The 20,048-nt window shown below is 35.4% G+C and overlaps 1 protein-coding gene across 3 annotated transcripts in view; it reads right to left on the reverse strand.

Annotated features, from left to right (window-relative positions):
• RPS6KA3 (ribosomal protein S6 kinase A3) overlaps positions 1 to 20,048 on the reverse strand; it is a 76,182-nt gene that overhangs the window by 14,789 nt on the left and 41,345 nt on the right. For all 3 annotated transcript variants that reach the window (XM_057419640.1, XM_057419642.1, XM_057419639.1), the window contains exons 6-16: positions 19,099 to 19,178; positions 16,724 to 16,830; positions 14,534 to 14,571; positions 14,010 to 14,152; positions 10,831 to 10,901; positions 5,996 to 6,084; positions 5,657 to 5,721; positions 5,456 to 5,558; positions 4,507 to 4,631; positions 2,349 to 2,474; positions 520 to 609 (exon numbers count right to left, since the gene is read on the reverse strand). In XM_057419640.1, the coding sequence (XP_057275623.1) occupies positions 520 to 609; positions 2,349 to 2,474; positions 4,507 to 4,631; positions 5,456 to 5,558; positions 5,657 to 5,721; positions 5,996 to 6,084; positions 10,831 to 10,901; positions 14,010 to 14,152; positions 14,534 to 14,571; positions 16,724 to 16,830; positions 19,099 to 19,178 (1,037 nt within the window). The remainder of the gene's footprint in view (positions 1 to 519; positions 610 to 2,348; positions 2,475 to 4,506; positions 4,632 to 5,455; positions 5,559 to 5,656; positions 5,722 to 5,995; positions 6,085 to 10,830; positions 10,902 to 14,009; positions 14,153 to 14,533; positions 14,572 to 16,723; positions 16,831 to 19,098; positions 19,179 to 20,048) is intronic.

Raw genomic sequence — 20,048 nt, forward strand, 5'->3', positions numbered from 1 at the left:
CTTCGTAGAAAGATCAGATAAAGGTACAGAAAAGTGTTGACCATGAAAAGACTTTGTCCACTACAGAGTAATACTCGTTACTGTCCATGAAAACTACTTTGGGTATTGTGCTAATAAGTGAGTCCTCAGTTATATAACTTTATATAAGTTTAAAATTGCTTTTGACTAATTAAATAGAAATAGATACACAGTTAACTAAGCAAACAAAACTAACTTTGTTGTTCCTTTAAAAATATAGCCAACATTAAATGAATTATTTCTGTCCTGGGATTTACAAAGGATAAATTACTTGACTGTTTAGGATTACACTGTATCAAAATATGAGCATCTTTAAAAGATGACAACGAGACACCTCAGTGAAAAAATTGGATTTTGCTGAATAAATTGCATTAGGACTTGTTTTATTTTTAAATACTGAAACCCATGCAATAAATCTAAAATGTAGTTAGTAATTTCTCAAATTAGAAAGTGATATGCAATTATAATATACTAAAGGATGTCTTTTATCACACAACTTACATCTTTCAGGGTTATAATATTTGGATGCTGTCCATAGCGCAGCAGGATTTCAATTTCTTCTGTTGGATCTCTTTTACTCTTGTCAATAATCTGTAGGAGCAAATAGATACATAGGCATAATTATTTTTGTGAATATTACATATTGTAACACTTTGGTGTGCTTATTAGCATAAACAGATAAACAGTATTTATTGTTGGTAAAGGGCATGGATTATAACCAAAACAAAGTTTGTTAAATTGTAACAGCAAGGCAAAGCAAAAGATGTTGGAAAAACATGGAAAAATCTCTCATCTGAAGACAGTTTTGGAGGATAAGTGATCTAATCCCTCACACTGTGATAAATAATGCGAGGCTGTTCAGTAGGTAAGACTTAAGTTCCTAACGTGACATGAGTTACTGGTTTGATGATGCTAATGAACTGATTTTTAAAAAAAGTTAATCTCAAAGTAATGTTTAGTGCAGGAAAGACAAAGCAGGAGAGTAATGGAACCAACAATAAAAAGGAAAAAATCCTGAGGGTTAATTCAGATTAGCATTAAATTATAAGTTCATTTGAACCTCTGGATGCTAGCTGTTGGGCTCTGAAGTTCTCCCTGTGCAAACAAGCAAAATACTATTTTGTCCTACTTAAAAAGCATTCTTGACTCTTTCCTCTCCTTCTGAACTGTAGAATTTTCTCTAACATATTCTCCATCTCCGTCTAACCTCCTTCTTCCTCTCGATATCCTTAAGCCCTTACTGCTACCGTACTATCCCAACACATTGGCCACTGATCACCTTATTCTTCTTTCACGATTCCTTGAGGGGAAAAAAGCCATAAAGACAACAGAAAAGCGAGACAATATTCATAATAAATGTTATGGAATGTTAAGGAATTAATAGCTATGCAAGTGCTTTCTTCCAGTTTCAAGAAATTACTTTGAATTGCAGCAAAAAAGTAAAATGTGTTCCTGGTCAGAACCAAAGGCAAGTATGTAACTACCAAACTGAAACTGGAGCGTTTCCAGTAGACAATCCATACAGGGATATAGCAATACATACTTAAGTTTTCATCCCATTTTACATATTTAAATAGTAAACAGTTTACACCTCAAAGAGAACTACCTCAGGGCATGGGATTTAAATATTTTTCCTTTTTTTTCTCGCCGCCACCCCCCCACCCCAAGTCTACTAATCTATACACCTGCTTTCCTAAGTAACCATTCAACTCTACAGTGTTACACATAAAGACAAAAACCTTGGAATTCCACTTCGTGGACCTCCACCAATTTCAATTAAGAATTGAATGCCTTCAAAGTAGTCCTAAAAAGCCTGACAGTATAACATTAAAGCAACATTAAAAACTACCAAAGACAAAATGTTAAAGCTTATTCTCAAAGGTATACCAGACTTTAGCACTGTTATGAACTCCTAGCTACCTGAATGTACTTTGGAAGCAATAAAACCACACGTAGCTATATTTAAATAAAAGTAATCAATTACACATTTAAAGAATTATGAAGTCATACAGATTTTTCATGTTTCCTTCTAAAAGCAGTCATGTAACTCCCACCAGTTTTACCGCACTTACACAGGTATTTCGAAGACTGAAGATTGCTTTCCACCACCTAAATCAGCATATAGATAACAAAACACACAGCAATTCTATAAAATATATAAATTTTCATATCTGGTTGATAGTATATTCAGTGAATATTCTATCTGATTGATTAGTATAATTCACATTTGCATCTGAATTTTTTATCATTAAAAAAATCTTATTTGCTATGTTCTTAATGGCAAATAAATTAATGATACCCCACAGTGTATTTTATTACAAAGTAATTACCTTTACAGCATATTCCATGTTTGAAGCTTTATGAATACATCTCTTGCAGATAGAGTAAGACCCAACTCCAATATCTTCCTTTACTTCATATCCATCAGTAAACTGAATGCTGTTCCTGTGCAGCTGCTACCAAAATAACATTATCAAATGATGAATATTCTAAATATATAACTGAACTTTATATTAAAAATAAGTTTCTGAATTCCTACTGAATTGCACTGAATTTTAAACTGATGGCTATACTAGGTCAAAATGGTCTAAACAACCACTACCTTCTATTTGATATTAGTATGAGAAATGATATATTAGACATGTATAGAATCATAGAATGTTTAGTGCTGGAAAGGACCTTAAGATCATCTAGTTCCAACCACCCTGCCACGGAAAAGGATGCTTCACACTAAACCATGCTCAAGGCTCTGTCCAATCTGGCCTTGAATGAATCTCCAAAACAAAGGAGATCAGAAGACTACATGATAAAGTAATGGTAAAAAAGCATCACTATTTCTATTATCTGAATAGATGAATGCCAGCTGGAAAATTCAGACATACTGAATAGAATCAGATTAACTGGAAATTGAACGGAATGGCAGTCAGAAATCCTTTCACAGAAATAAAAAGCTGAAAGAAGGACAAGTGTTCACTCTTGTAAGGGAAGTAAATGGTGTTCTAGTATAACGAGTTTGTGCAAAGGATGCAAAGCATTTACAGGAAACTATCTGGATATCCTGCAGCACAGAAAAGAGGAAACAGGAGTGAGGAAGCAGTAGAAGGGCACAGAGGAAAGCCAGCAGAGAAAGAGACCTTTACAAGAGAAGGAAACCATATAGAAATTGAATTTGATCCACAAAACTATGTGGGAAAGAAGGAATAAAAAAAAGCTTGCAGAAACTTTAGCAAGACTTCAGGTCCAAATGTCCTTCTGATGTGGATACCAAATCAGGCAGCTTCTTTAGAATAAGAAAGGATCTAAAACCCCTTGAAATGTAATGGTTTACTACACACGGAACAGGTAATATGTACAAACAAGCATGCTACAAATACTCTAGACATAATGAGAGGATTAAAAAAATAGGATAGTTATGGTCCAAATAATAATATTTTTTAATTTTCTCAGGCATTTTCAAAATATCCTTGCAGTAAAGGATAGAAATAAACCCATTCATGTGGTATTTTTATTCCTACCTATACACCAATAAGTTTTCAATACAATTTATATCACCAGTTGCTTTTCACAACTCAGTCTTCCTTGGTAATTAGAATTATTAAAAGCAGAAAGAGGAGGTAGAAATACAGGTTTTGTAAAGGTCTTCCAGTTTTCTTTCCTGTATGTTCATCTGTTTTTTCCATGCTGATTGTATACTCTCTAGTCTAAAATGACCTCAGCTTCATAAGGAGGCAAGACATGCCTCTCCCCCATTCTAGGACGGGGTCCACCTTTCTTGTTTCACAAAAAATTGTACCTAACCAGAGGCTTATTGTCCAAAAATAAGTGGTACTGGCAGTAATAGGCAATCTGTAAGAATAGTGACTGCATAAGGCTATTAAAAGTGACAATCTCACAATTATTACTACAGGAGATAATATGAGAGTCATTATGATATTGCTAGGAAGACAAAGCTTGTGTGCCTACCCTAACTTTGAGTTGTATGTTACACTGGAATTAGTCACAAAATATCACAGATTGGCACATCAAGTGGCTTGGGAGGAGCAAAATGTGTTCTGGGTCATGGGTTCCAAAAGGCAAAGCAGTACAAAACAGCCAGGTAAAATTCACAATTGTACTCCTATGCCTCCTACTGCACTGCAGGAATCAACCGATATTTTCATGCATGGGGGAAGAAAGACTGAGATGCCCGTTATTCCCCTTCACCTTACAGTTGTGGCTTGATAGAGTTAATACAGTACAGGTGGTAGAATGTTTTCATTTGAGAGTATACATCCTAATCACACCTGTGACTATTCAGTAATTAAACAGGTCCTGCACCTTCAGAGGTTTGGATAATTAGATATTACAATCTGATCTTTACTTCTCTTGTATAAAGCTGATAACTATGACTTTTGTCATGTTACTTCATTCTGTGATAAAGGAAACAATCCCTCCACCAAGAGACAGAAATACTGCTCTACTGACCTTTTTTTAAGCACATGTACTCACCTGGACAATTGAATGCACTCCAACTGTCTGCATTGCTTGGCTTTCATCATCTGATGCAATAGCTACAAAACTAAATCCCCGAAACAGCTGATGTGCATTAGCACTAGGTGGGATACCTGGTGAATCTGAAAAACACATCACCTACTTATGAGCAGAGTTTTTAAAACGTAGAGATGAGATTATGACTACTCTGAAAAGCAAACTACAGCTTTATGCTATAAAGTACACAGAAACTGGAATTTGCAGAAAGTGTTTCTGAGGACCAAAATATAAATAATTATTGAATTGCTTTGCAGACAGCATCTAGAAACACAACTCATGATTTATGACTGCAAAGCTATTGCTGTCAGACAATATTTTATTATACAAAACACGTTACTTTGCAGAAAATATTTACATACAGAAGCATATTTGTATCTATGGAGTAGTAGTACTCAAATTTTGGTAACACCCTGAATTTGTAAAGACAAAAATTTCTATCATATTTTGAATAGATCAATGTAAAACTATGCAGAGACAGATTACACTGAAACAGCAAATTTGCCCCCTGAAGTCTGAAATGAAGACTCAGCTTCTATATATACATAGCATGGAGTCACCATCATGAATTAAACGAAGGCACAGAATATAGCCTTTAAACAGATACAGATGCGGATAACCTTTTTTTTTAATTTCATTAAAAAAGAGATTACTTAGCTAAGAAAATTGAATTTAGGTGTATGTTTTGTTGCTGAAGATTACTTCATTTTTACCATAGGACAACTCAGTTTTCCCTTACAATACATTTACACCAAAGACAGCAAAAACTTTTATGAACTATGGAATACTTGTTTGTGAGCATTCACTTAGCCCAGTAACACCCAGAACAACAAGACACTTGACATATGCTGAACAGGAATAATATTTCTAGTTTTTTGATATGTAAATTGTTTAATTCTTCTCTTTTTACCTTTTGGAGTTTTTGCTGTAAACTCAGGGTCAAAATAAAACGTATCTTCAGGTCTGCCAGTTGCAGGCTTAAAAGGGGGATGAATTTCTCTCCTGTACAATTTCTGAAGAGAAAGCATAAGCCAGAGTGAATTAAACAGTTATACAACATCACCAAATACTTAAAGAAATTTACTGAGTTGATTGTTAACTAGATACTCACATTCCAATCTATTTTGGAAAAAAAAGCATGCCTCTTAATTTCTTCAACTCCATCTGGACCCGCTCCTTTTATAAAGGAAGAAAAATGTCCATCAATTATATTCTTGTTGGTCTACAGAATAACAAGCAAAATTATATTTGTTATTTGTTATTTGTTCTGTATTAATTTTAGATGTATGGCTAGCAGAAGCGATAATATTTTGCTGACCATTAGAAAAGCAAAGAGGCAAACTATGTTCTTACTTCAAAATCCATTTTACACAATAAACTGTACAGTTTAATGATTACTGGCATTACCAATATTTTAATTCAACTTAAAATATTCTCCTAAACACTCTACCTAATCTGTTTGCTGGGTTTCTTTTGAAAAGCATTCGCAGAAGACTCTGTGCTTCAGGACTCAAGAACTGAGGCATTCCAAGTTTGGCCCTATAGAACAAAAATAATTAATAGCATACAAACATATTTAGGTAAGAATTAACTCTGCATTCCCCCTGTCCTTTGTCATTCAACAAATCCATATCAAACAAAACAAAGCACCATTGAGCAATTGCCTTCGGATATCAGAAGTAGAGCAAAAGTGCTGTCAGTCATGTAAACCTGTAATTTTTGTTTTTTTTTCCTCATTTTGAGTAATATAATATTTTCAGTAACAACTCAGGAACTTGAGTAGAGAAAGAGGTGGTAGAAAATGCGGAGAAGAGTAGTTAGGCTAGGATAGGATAAGAGTTTACCAATTTGTAAATTTCAGTAATACGCTTTGATCCACTTTTAAGTCCAGTTATTACCAAATGGCACCAAACAAGCAAATCCATTCTAACAGTAAGTAAAAAAGACATTTCAGAAGGGGTAAGAACACTAGAATAGTATGACATACAGCAATTAACACTTAAGCAAAACAACAGGAAACCTAAGCTAGAATGTAGAATTTGCATTAAGATAGGACAGATTTTGCAAGATTAGCAGGTTAAAGAGAAAAAGATCACTCCTTTCTCCTCTCTTCCCCCCTTTAAATACTACTTTGAAACTTGACAGTTTTAAATTTTTAAATTAAAGTTTTTGTAGTTCGGTCATTTAATTTTGTTTTGTAATCCTCACCATATTTTTCTCCTCTCCATTCAATGTTGAGCCTCCATTCTCCGACTTTTTCTTACAAACATGGTAATGGTAAGGATGGGTACATCCTTTCCATCTCTTACTTAATCTGTAGCTTGTATTTTTCTGTAAGAATTTGTGACACAAGCTTTCTCAGTGTTTCAACCTGAAGACATGATGTGGCTTGTGCTCCAGCTACTTGTGGATGTCTACTTTCGTGTCACTTCAGCAAGTGCATACAAATTGCCATTGATTCACTACTGATTACTTTAAAACTAGAATTTACTAAATTTTCTACTTCTTTCATCATTAAAGAAGCCAGGGCTGTGTGTGTGTGGGGAAGTCTTTAAATACTTTGCCTTCTTTGGGCTCTTCAATAACACTCTACAGGCAGATCAAGACCACCAATGGAGTGGAGGAATTGGCAGTGAGCGGGCCATTCAATGCTTCCGCAATTGCAATGTGCCACTAGCAGCTGAACGCTATGCACTTTATATGCAGTGATTTCATTGTGTGTTCACTTGATGTCATTTCTGCTCACAGCAAAGTATCACAGAGCTGTAAGAAGGAAGCAAGGAATGCACTGTCTGCAGAAACACCATTTACAATGTTACTGAAGGATAGAGAAGACACATCTGAATATGACAGGACTGTGCTGGAGAGGGTGGAAATCTCTATTATAATCCCAAACAGCTCCAACAGTAGGATACAGCCCTGGAGGTTCAGCAGGAAAGGTCAACAGCTTAGAAAAATCTAAAACCAGGCCAAAAACATAGATGCAATTAATCTTACAGAGAAATGACTAAGTGAACAGGAACAGAATATGCAGAAGAAATTCTGGAGGAATGAAATGTACTGCAGTCTACAGTGGAGTGAATTGGAGGCCCTTGTGCAAATCACAATTAAGACAGTCACTGCTCCTTTTCTATCATGAAGGAGCACATTTCACAAAATCCTTTACTGGCCATGTGACACAGCAGAAGAAAAGGCGATGCCAGATCCTCAGTTCTTAGTTTATACAACTACATGAATGACAGCAATTTTTTTCTGACATTCCTGATGGACGAAGACAAAATTTTATATTAAGGTATACCTCTTCAGTAAAGAGGAAAAGATACTTTAATAAGTTAATGTTATTGCTGCAAACTACAATTTCTTCAAATTGCAGAGTTTCTAGTTTTAGGTAAAACACACAAGAATAAGCAGAAACTTGTCCTGGTAATGATGTGAGCAATAAAGGTCCCAGAAAAACATGTGCTGCAAGACAAATATATTTCCTGTGGATTTTCAGGAAAGGGAGGTAAGAAATCAAGATACTGTAAATGATGCACTACGACAATATGAATTTATATGTACACCTTTCCATTTTAAACAGTTTTATGAAAAATTTAAGGAGAAATATAGTACTTTACTGGAACACAGAAAATAAAAACATATTGCCACTCTTCTAGGGCTAGACAAAAATGCAAACTTATCAGAAGACTTTAAAATACCTTCTGTTTTTCAGCTGTTTGTATTACCAACAGCAAAATAGATTTATATGTATGGAATAATTCTAAGTGTACAGAACATTAAAACAGGGGTAAAAATTCTTAACTTCATACTACATTTTTTTAGCAACTCCCTGAAACTAATAGCAATTACGAAGACTAGAAGATGAGAAAAGAAAGACATTGGAAAGGTATTTAGGGATACATGCTCAGATAAAATCTGAAATTACAGAATAGTTTAGGTTGGACAAAAACTTTAAGATCATTGAGTCCAATGATTAACCCAACACTACCAAGTCCACCACTAAACCATGTCCCTAAGTGCCACATCTACACATCTTTTAAATACCTCCAGGGATCGCGACTCAACCACTTCCCTGGGAAGCCTGTTCCAATGCTTGACAACCTTTTCAGTGAAGAATTTGTTCCCAGTGTCCACTCTAAACCTCGTCTGGTGCAGCTTGAGGCCATTTTCTCTTGTCCTTTCCCTTGTTACTTGGGAGAAGAGACCAAACACTCCCCTCACGACAACTTCTTTTCAGGTAGTTGTAGACAGCGATAAGGTTTCCCTTGAGCTCCTTTCCTCCAGGCTAAACAACCTCAGTTCCCTCAGCTGCTCCCTGAAAGACTTGCGCTCCAGACCCTTCACCAGCTTTGCTGTCTTTCTTTGGACCTGCACCAGCACCTCAATATCTTTCTTTTCATGAGGGGCCAAAAACTGAACACAGTATTTGAGGTGTTCCTCACCAGAAGAACCAGGAGCAGCCTCACCATGCTGAGTACAGGGGGGGATGATCTTTTCCCTACTCCTGATGGCAACACTAGTTCTAATACAAACCAGGACGGTGTTGGCTTTCTTGGCCACCTGGGCAGAAGCCAGCTCATGCTCATCCAGCTGTTGACCAACACCCCAGGTCCTTTTCTGTTGGGCAGCTTTCCAGCCACTCTTCCCAAGCCTGTAGCACTGCATGGGGTTGTTGCGACCCAAGTGGAGGACCCAGCACTGAGCCTTGTTGAACCTTGTATCATTTGCCTCAGCCTAATGATCCAGTCTGTCCAGATCCCTACATAGAGCTTTCTTATCCTCCAGCAGATCAACACTCCCACCCAACTTTGTGTCACCTGCAAACTTTCTAAGGGTGCACTCAATCCCCTCATCCAGATCATGCATAAAGATATTAAGCAGATCTGGCCCCAACAGTCAGCCCTGGAGATACCACTTGTGACCAGTGGACCACCAAGTTAAAAAAAATCCACCAAGTGGATTTAACTCCACTCACCACCACTCTTTGAACTATGATGACTATGAATGTCAATTATCTGCAGAGATGCAAGGAGGATATTCTACACAGCTGAACAAAAGACTTTTCTATCAGCAGTGGAAACACTCTTAAGGAACATTCTATAATCACAACATGATTTGAATTAGTATGGTGTTGAGGCAGCAGAAGAAACTAATTACATTTGCAAATATGAGGAAGAAAAACAAGTGCAAAGAATAACAATGTATATGCATTATGAAAGCAAAAGCGAGGAAAAGAACAAGTTTGTTTTCTAGTAGTTTTCACATTCTAATTACTTAGTAAAAATATGGAAGAATTACATATATTTACTTTTCAAAACAGGCTGTTGATACAAAAGAAATGCTGTCTTCAGTATATAGGTAGACAAGTGATAACAGGACTAAGAACAATGATGAACTACAAAGCAGAAAACTAAAATAGTCTTATGAGCTTCCACGGGATGAGGGAAAAATGGTATTAGTAAAAAATTGATGGAAAAAGAGAAGTGAAACTATGATATGAGGAAACAGTTGTTTGCACAGTGTTAGGCTACAGTCCCAAAAGCAGGACAATTATGTCATAGGTTGTATTAGTTCAGAGAATATGTAGGGGATCAGCAAGGAAAAAAAGGAGGCCTTCATTAGCAAAACCAGGAACACTAACTGCGTAAAGGAAAACAATTTTCACAATATAGCTAATACAAAATCTATACTGGAAATAGCAAAGGGGAGAATTGGAACTTGGGTGAGTCATAGAGGAGTACATAACAGAGGATGCACTTTAGCAAATAGGGGAAGTATCAGGGAAGCAAGTTGTTGGCAGCACCAGTAATACAAAAAAGTAGGGTGAGGAGCTGGTAAGGTAGAGAAGGATAAAAAGAGAAAATACTTCCAAAAATACCCCCAGAACCCCCAAAAAACCCAAAAGAAAAAAACCACACCCAAACCCCAAAAAAACCTCAAAACCCACCCACAAACCAAAACCCTAAACCAAAAACCAACAAGTTAAAAAATACACAGGGTAACAAAAAGGGTAAGAAGGTTAAAAAACATTATGTAAATAAGATGGGAAAGATAACATGGTGAAAGAAACTATTAAAGAGCTGCTATCAGATTCTCTGTACCTGGTATGGGGGAGGAATAGAAAAGCAAATTAGATAGGCAGCAAAAGGAATTAACAGTATGGAATAGGGAGTGAGGATTTACAAGTACCTTTGGAAATGAGGGAAGAGCAGAAATTAGATATTGCAGCCCGGAGGGCATTCCTGTAGAATACCTGATGAGATATATAAATAAGAGTGTACTCACTTGAGAATCATAGTCATGGTTTCTTTTCTGTCTTTCCCTTGGAAAGGTAGAGTACCAGTGAGCATTTCAAACTGTATAGAGTAAAACTTTCATCAATTACATTACCTGGACAAAATCTAATTTTTGTCAAAACTACTTAGCATCTTAACCTTCCAAAATTCATGCATGTTAACAACCAAGTCTGTGCAAAACAACTTCTCATTGTACAGTTTAAATTACTATGAATGTTAAAGCAGCCTTTGCCATTTATAAAGCTGCAAAATATTTTCCTATATTGATACCTTGCTTTACATGCTTTTATTTGAACAATTTAGACTCCAATGGTCTGTGTTTTATTCCTTCCCAAAATGTTAATTCTTGGAAGACTTGATCTACATAACTGTATTTTAGTTTTCAAGAGTGGGGGGTAGGGGAAAAAGACTCCCCAGTCAAAAGTTAGTGACGATTTCTCCTCATGCAGAGATACTTTAAAAAGTCAAAGGTTTTAAAATTGGCATGTAATAGCCTTCATTGGAAAGGGGAAAAAGGTTAGTTGATTGACAAAGACATGCATGATGAAAAGTGGTTACTGTACGCATACAGAGGAAATAAAGCCTGAAAGAACATGTAAGAGCTACACAGTACGTGCATGCACATCCTACAGTGCCTGGTAGTAGGCAACAGACACTGTTAAAATACCGATTTGTTCTGAACGTGACTGAGTAAAAATAGATAAATATAAAGAAACTTCCTCTGGGCTGCAGTGTACTGCAGGGTTCTCAGATCTAAATGAGGAAGTGAAAGCAGTCTGGCAGCAGTCACAGCAGCCAACAATCTGAGGCAGCAATCCCAATTTTTGGTTTAAGAATTACAAAACAATTCAGTTTAATGAATTTTCATGGCATACCTTTAAAGTCATTAAAATAATGATAAAGAAACCATATGAATAGCTCATGAAAACTTAAATCATCCTGACCGTAAGGTATCCTCTATTCCCCTCTTTTCTGGTACCACTCAAAGCATTCAGCCTTATAAGCATTAAAAATATACACGGATACCTTGAGTGAACAACATGTGACTGTAGTGTTGTTACATCTACATTAAGAGCATTAAGTTGCACTAACAGCATTCTTTAAAACTCCTTATTAAAATAAAATTTTAAATTTCTTACTACCTGATGAGATATTCAGAGAGTAACAGATGCCAACTCTTCACTACTGCCAGACACTTTTTAATTTTATATATATATACTTATATTTAAAATTAAAAATTTAATATAATGCCAATGTGAAAAAACCCTACTTTAACAATTCTTAAAAGAGTTGTCAGGAAGAAGAAAGACAGCCAAAACCATAAAAAAATTTCCCCTTTTGTTTTAATTAGAACGAATCTCACAAATTTCACTTATAAAGAAACTTTTCTAAAGGTACATTTGTAGCGCTGTATGTTTCACTTACACTTGTTTGAAACAAAGTTTCTTTAGCAAGCTCCTATTTGTCACTTGTGTTAATAACTCAGCATACCTGTTCTCTGTGTGCAGGGACACCTCTCCCCAGCCCCGACAAAGAATATATTCCAACATCAATAAGACAATAGTACTTTAAGAATAAGCTAACATTGGCCTTCCCAAGTTACCATCTTTTATTTCAACAGGAGAGTACCTCAACAAATACATAATACTTCTGAAAACTTTTAATGTTTTCTGATATCTGGCATTCCTTAAACAGTCATAGTTTTAAAGGACAATTTGGAATAGACTTCTCAATGATGGTTTAAACATACTTAGTGTCTAGCAGCAGAAGAAAAGAGGACAAATGATTTGTTGAGATGTTTTGCTAATTTTTGTTTCTGTGCTGTTACTTCTGTTCATTCTAGATACTTTGTACTCATACCACACCAACAACCACTTGAATTCCCAATCAACACAGATTCTAATTAAGAATGATTTAAGAGTGGATACATAGATTGTCTATAAAAATTACGATGTAAACAAGAAATGCAAGCAACAAAAATGTGTCAGAGAAAACTGTGTTGTATTCCATATACTAATTTGAGTATTTGCTTTTTATAGTTATATTTTTGTATTCAAAGTAGAAGCCAAAGTGCTTATAATGCAATACTCTTAGACTGTGACAGCTATACCAGTCACACCTAACATCCTTCAGCAATTTTCAGTTTTGACATTCCCAATATATAAGCACAAAGTTATGTTTTCCAACTTTATAAAGGTGAACTTTTAACTATGCTTGTGTTAACAACAGATTTTCTGCAGCTACAGCAGTTACATTTTAATTGTGTTCTGACTGACAAAATGTGAACCTGTGAGAGGGTGTGCATGTGTTTGTCTTAAGCGAGTTTACTTATCAGGTGCTGCTTTTACATAGTCAGTTTTCAGATCACAACAGCATTCTGGATGATTAAAAGGCGACAGGATGACTTATTTTCAGACACAAGAGTCCTCACAACAAAATGTGCATGTTAGTTGTACTGTTACAGTCATATGTAGCAGAAGCAGTAAGAAACAAACATTTCCTTTACAAACACAATTATTTAATCTTTATGTCAAAAAGGCACACAAAGATTATGAATATTAAAAGCCATTCAGCACTCCTAAAATACCAAACACGATCTATTTTTATTGTCCAAAGCCATTTCTGATAGACACATTATTTCCCCCTATCCTGCAACTTTACAGAAATTAACTCCTTGCAGAAACACTGTAAGCAACTGAACAATTACATCCCATATCAGCTCAGAGCCGTTTAGATTATTTTATGTTGGAGAGCAACAGCAGTCATTATTTCATTGAGCTGCAATTACACTCGAGACTAATTAGAAAGTTACCACTCATTTTTTCCACTTGAGAATAAATTTAGATTTAAAATTTGGATCTAAATTTCTTCCCTGCCTTGGAAGAGGCAGTATTTTTCCTGTGTACTTTAGTATCTAACATTCAAGCTACAATAGTTGCACAGTATTTCAATGATAACAAAAATATGGCATATTGTTGGTGTTGATATGAGACCTAGCCCATGTTCTTGATCCGAACTCTGCTGTATTGTTATTAATTTCATATAATTTAGACTTCTTTTGTAATGAGAATTCATTGAAAGCTCACCTTAAGAGTTCAATGTTTGATTTGTTTCACGAAACCTTGCAAAGCACAGTTTTGCTACCATCTACATTTACCAGAAACCTACCATTAAAACACCAAAAGACCACCAGTCTGCACTCTGTGTATGGCCTCGTCTATTAACGACTTCTGGTGCCATATATTCCACAGTTCCACAGAAAGAGTAGGCTTTTTTTTCATGATCAATTGACTCCTTACTTAAACCAAAATCTGGAATGAAAAAGAAAAATAGTTCTAAATGTAATTTTTTTTAAATCACACACTGTTAATATTTCTGCCATAATGTGAAATGCAATGCTTGTATCATTTGTATATACAACTATTTACACATAACGGGCTTAGAGAATCCTCCTTCCCTCCCCATATTACCATAGGTCTATAACATCAGATATAATTATAAAGCAGATATTTAAATATTTATGTATGTGATTTATTTCAACATATTTGCACTATTTGCTCCACAGAAAAATTACCTACCAGTTAAAATCACTTATTTTACCATATTGGTTTACTGAAAAAAAAAGAAAAGAAAATTAAAAGATTTTATGATGAACAGAAAAGCTCCAGATGTTGCAATTTCCCTTTATTCACCTGTCAATTTGATATGTCCTTCCTCATCAAGCAGGATGCTAAAAAACAATAAAAAGAATAAAATAAAATAGTTAGAATATTTTCTGACTGTTGTTTCAGACAATGTGCTGACAACATTTAGGAATAAACAGAACAGCATACAATCATTTCAAAGGGTGTTGACCATTTCAAATAACATCAAGTAATAAATATTCTCGTGCTGTACCAAAGGACAGGACACACAGGCCCTATACTCAAGAGCAGGTCGTGTGCTTCTGCCTATTTCAGTCACAAAAAAGGTCACACTTCACCAAGATGCCAACTATCCTTAATCACCACTGCATATAATTGCAAGTCAAAGCATGTACAGTATTCAAGAACTGGACTCTATAACACCACCTACACAGCAGACTTAGTTCCTCCAGCTTCTTCTGTGGGGAGCTGCATTTCATTCTGAGAATGAGACACGACCCCGGCACACACTGCTTGTCCATTTCCTGCTTGCAGTTGCCATGGTGGGAAACAGCTCCACAGTATAGATATAGGCTACAATGAAAGTTACTACAGTCTCATTCATAACTTGTCAGTATTTTAACCTTTGATAGTTTGTTGTTTTTTCTTTAAACCAGATACATCCAAGGCTTAAAACCAAATAATTAAAAAACAAACACACACCACCACCTCCCCCCCCCCCCCCCAATACCAAAACCAAAAGACCAAAAAAATCCGAACAGAAAAAAAAACAACCTCGACCCAGAAACAAACACAAAAGCCCCTATATGTAAGGCTGTAGCTATTTAGTCTTCTGACAATCACTATTTCATTCTTCTCCTCTTGGAAGTAAATGTTAGCAAAATAACTAAAGTTCTCTTGCTTTGCAATTTAATGACCTTTTTCCACTTGGTAAGCTTATTTTTCCTCGCTTCAGAGTTACTTAACAGAACACTCCCAAAGCTTAAACACCATTCTTTGTTCATTTGTAAGTGCCAACTCCTGCTAAAAGTCCCCAGCTTTCTGATCCGAGTTCGAATATTTCCCTTCTTTTTAGTCAGGGCTAAACATTTTGAAATTTGTGTCTTTTTTTCCACAAGATGCACAAAAGAACAAGCTATCTTAATGGAAGCTCCACAGAACAGCCAGGTTCTATGATACTTGTATTTGCTCTTTTCCACCAATATTTTGCATGAGACAGTTATCTCACAGACTTTTCAGGTTCTCCATACAGCCATAATAGAGAATAATGTTCACCATTAAGACTTCAGAGTTATTACAGATTTCCTGGCAATGAGGCAGAGTATGTTAACTATCTGATTAAGCATAACAGAAATGCACACATTATATTGTCACCTAGACACCCCTCCAGGCAGAGGGTAACACCACAGCATACATTTATATCTGAACGGCTCAAATGTTCCACATGATAGCAGTGACATTTTCTACTTCAAAACTTCTAGAACTACATTAAAAAATAAAATAAATAAATCTCTGGAGGAAAGACATAAACAGGAGACAGAATTCAGTCATCTGAATGAAGCATACATGACTAATATATTGAGACACAACACCATACCAGAACTGCAGCTTCAAGCTTATTTTAAATCTTCAATGTAATTATGTGATCATCAATACACTAAAAGCCTGTGATTTATTATTTTCATATTTTATTTTAAAATTTAAACCTCATTCTGCTATTACTACAGTGCATTGTAAAAATCAGTGTTGGAAAAAAAAACCAAACCCAATGTTTGTTGTTAGGCTTTCAAATGCCTAAGAGAACAAAAAGAACATTCGAGTCTAACTTTGTATCATGCATTTGTTCTAAGTTTATTTCTAGTCCAGAAATTCTACAATAATGACAAAACCAAAAAAAACCAAGATCACCTCTTCCCCACTGTATGCTCTAATCAACCTGGAAAAAGAAAGCTAGGAATATTTCAGTATACTCATTACTTAAAGTACCATGGACGTAATTGGCATATCACTCAAACTAAATGCTCAAGTTCTAGTGGAAATGAAATCAGAATGGTTTGGGTGGTAAGGGACAAAATTCAACCTTTTTAATTAAAACAGCCTGCTAGCTTCCCCCACCTCCCTCCCTCTTCAGTTTACATAATAAATTACTGAATTTTAACAGCTGCAAAGAGAAATGCATAGGTAGAAGTACAATAGAAATCAAATTAATATACTGCAGTTGCTGCAGAGCAGTCTTACTTTTCTGGTTTTAGGTCCCGGTATATTATTCCAAGACTATGTAGATGGTCTAAAGCAAGTGCCAATTCTGCCAGGTAAAATTTAACATCATCTTCTGTGAACATCACCTGAAAAAGTAAACCAATGTATTTTACATGTAAAATCTGTAAAGCTTACACTAGCATCAACCAAGCAATAGTAACACTGGTTTTGTAGAATAGCTCTTCATAATACTTTTAACTAATTTCTATACAAATACCATGAAATTCCAATTTCTTGGTTAGAAAAAAATTGGACTTTATAATAAATATTATTTCACAGTACATTCCTGAAAAAGAACTTTTGAAGCCAATATAGTATTTTTTTTCTGCAAAACTGAGGTTATTTGCTTCTGATTGCTCAAGAGAGCAGACAGACACGTTGTAGCGGGGCTGAAAAATTTTGGGAAGTGTTTAAAGAAAGCGAGTAATGTCTTTACTGGATGTGACCATTTCATTTCCAGACAACAAATAGACCAAAGAAGTCCAAATGCCTTAATTTCATCTACAAAGTCAAAGGCACAAGAGGACCATATTCATCTTGGGTTTGAGGAGTCTGTCTCTAAGTACTATGAAAAATAAGTTACAGCAATGGCAAAGCCCCTAAGATGCAGCCTGAGATGTAACTACAGACAAGGGAAATAAAAGCATAAAATAAAGAAATAACCTACGTAAGAGCACAATTAAGATCCGAAGTAGCAATGCCATTTTTTCTATTGGGAAGACAAACTAATCCCTGTTTACATTCAATGAAAATGTTGTGCCAATTCTACCTACAACTGTTATTACGCACTGACAGGAAACATTATAATTAAATATTTCTGAGAATCTAGAAAAAGAAGAAAAAAAAACCTTCACGATACGATTCTACTGCACTTACTACTCAGCCCCCCCCCCCCCCTTTTTTTTTTTACTTGGAATTTAGGACTAATATCTTTAGATACAGCATATGGACCTGGAAAAAAAGGATGGCAATGGGGCGCACAGATGAACATTATATTAAGCAATAATTAAGACACTAGAATAATTTTCCCCTTAGTAGTTTAAAGGCAGAAAGCAGTATCAAAGCTTGTATAAAAGGTTGCTGCTGATGTTACTTTTTCAAAATAGCCAGTATTTAAGTACAGACACATTCAAGAAGCAAAATCTCTATGAGAAACATTTAAAAGCTCAAATAATGAAAGATCCCATGAGGATGATAATACACCCACACTATGTGTGGGTGTTCTTTATAAACACTGCATGGAATTCATCTCTCCTAACCTCAAACATCTGCATTGTATACATCTAGCTCTGAATTAACCACTTTTCCCTTTGCAGTCAATAGGGAAAAAGCAGGAACTTTAGGCTGCAGTTCATCGAACCTATTTTAAAAATCACACAAATTGATATGAGGATGACATCAATGGCATCCAACTCGCATTTCACTCCCTCAGTTATAAACAATTTGCTTAGTTTCAGGTACTTATAGTGAATATTTCTTATCTAGCCATATAAGAAATCTACCAAATTTGAGTGGCTCAAGATGAAAAAAGTCACCATCAGGATAGTGATATACATTCATTCTTGGGAAATAAGAAAGAATTATGGATTTTAAGGAGATAAAAAAAAAAAGTATCTTAGTTTTAGAGTACCAATAAATTTCTACTTTATCCGTGGCAAAACAAACTAGAAAAATCAGCTTGAAACAGATGGCTACACTGAGTTAAATGTAGTAATTTATGTGGTCAGCAGAAATATGGTGATATATCTATACACAAAATGCACTGCATTCTACTCTCATCTTAATAACCATACAGCTTTGTAGTGGTGACCCAACTGTCCTAGATACTCTGTAGCAAGGGAAAACGGAAGGCAGCTACAATTACAAATTCTGGCTTCCAGATAGATATATCTCCATTCTACCATGTATTTGCTGGAAGTTTTATTCTTGCTTTTTTAATATTTATAAATAATACAATTTCATGTTCATATGCAAATCATGGAAAAATATCCAGCACTACATTCTGGATATTAAAACCAGTCATAAATCTGTTAATTTGAATACAAGTACTTTGTATAAATCCATGCTCTTTATGAGACTCATCTTTAGACATGGTGGCAGTAGGAGAAGAAAATTTTGCAAGGTGCAAAAAGCAGCACAGAAAGACAGCTTGTCTAAGCATTTTTTCAGAAACAGTGTAAATTACCAATAGCATTTCCATGGAGTGACTACTTCATGCAAAGAAATCCTAGCTGGGTAAAAGAAGGTATTACAAATTTCATTCAATGAAAACTGAATTTGAAAAGTGAACTCTCCTAACATAGGCAATTTACAGTCAAATTTTATCCATAGACAATTTTCAAATTAAAAATTACCTCTTTGGATAAACGTGTAAACAAGTCTCCTCCCCTGAGAAAATCCAAAATAAGATATAGCTTCCCTTCTGTTTGAAAAGCTGAAAAAATCAATTAAAAAAAATTAAACATATTCTAATTTTACCCATGAGTGGAAGAATAACCTAACAAATAATTCACGCTTATTTTCATTGTAAAAATTAATTATTCTTCTTCCTCCTTTGTGGAAAAAAATGTTTAAATTAATTTAATAACTGTTCTTCTATCATAGACCAAATAACTCCCATACCTAGTGAAAGCAAAGCAAGTCACCAGTGGAATTTGTAAAAAAAAATAAGCTATACTTAAGTTAGTCAGCATTTCATTCCAGATTTTGGAAGTAAAATTCCTAGATTTAAAAGGGCAAAATAGTAACTGATGCACATATACAACAGCCTCTAGAAACTCAGCTTAACAGGGAGGTCTAGTCTAGTGCACAAAAGAGTGGCAAGTAAAATAGTAAAAGTCACATTATTTAAGCCCCGTGAGAGTGATGGAGATCTGAGGTTTGAACTGCAGGAAAAACCGGATCCGAGAAGAAAAATACAAACTGAAGCTGCTCCCCACAACCAAAACCCAACGGAACTGTTCTCTTTTTTCAGTTTACTTTCTGCGTGACACGTTAAGAGTACTGATCCCCTCCCCAACAACCCACATCACCCTTCCACCCCCCACCTCCTCCCTCCCCCCCAGCCCCCTGAAAAATTTTACCGCTGACCATGCTACTAAAAGGCATATTCCCACCAATTTTGATGCAACTGAAAATCATGCCATTGTGTTTTTCTTATACAGTAAATAAAATAAGGATAAGAAACACTTAAAGTGAGTGACATATACAAAAGATTAAGAGGTTTTGGAAAAGAATGGCTAGGCACAAACAGATGACTGCTTTTTAATAACAGTAAGGACTACAGACAGTCCTATGAATATTT

The sequence above is a fragment of the Pezoporus wallicus genome, unplaced genomic scaffold, assembly GCF_028554395.1.
Source record: "Pezoporus wallicus isolate ANWC-B61680 ecotype Strahan unplaced genomic scaffold, APGP_CSIRO_Pwel_v1 contig_5767, whole genome shotgun sequence".
Taxonomy (NCBI): domain Eukaryota; kingdom Metazoa; phylum Chordata; class Aves; order Psittaciformes; family Psittacidae; genus Pezoporus; species Pezoporus wallicus.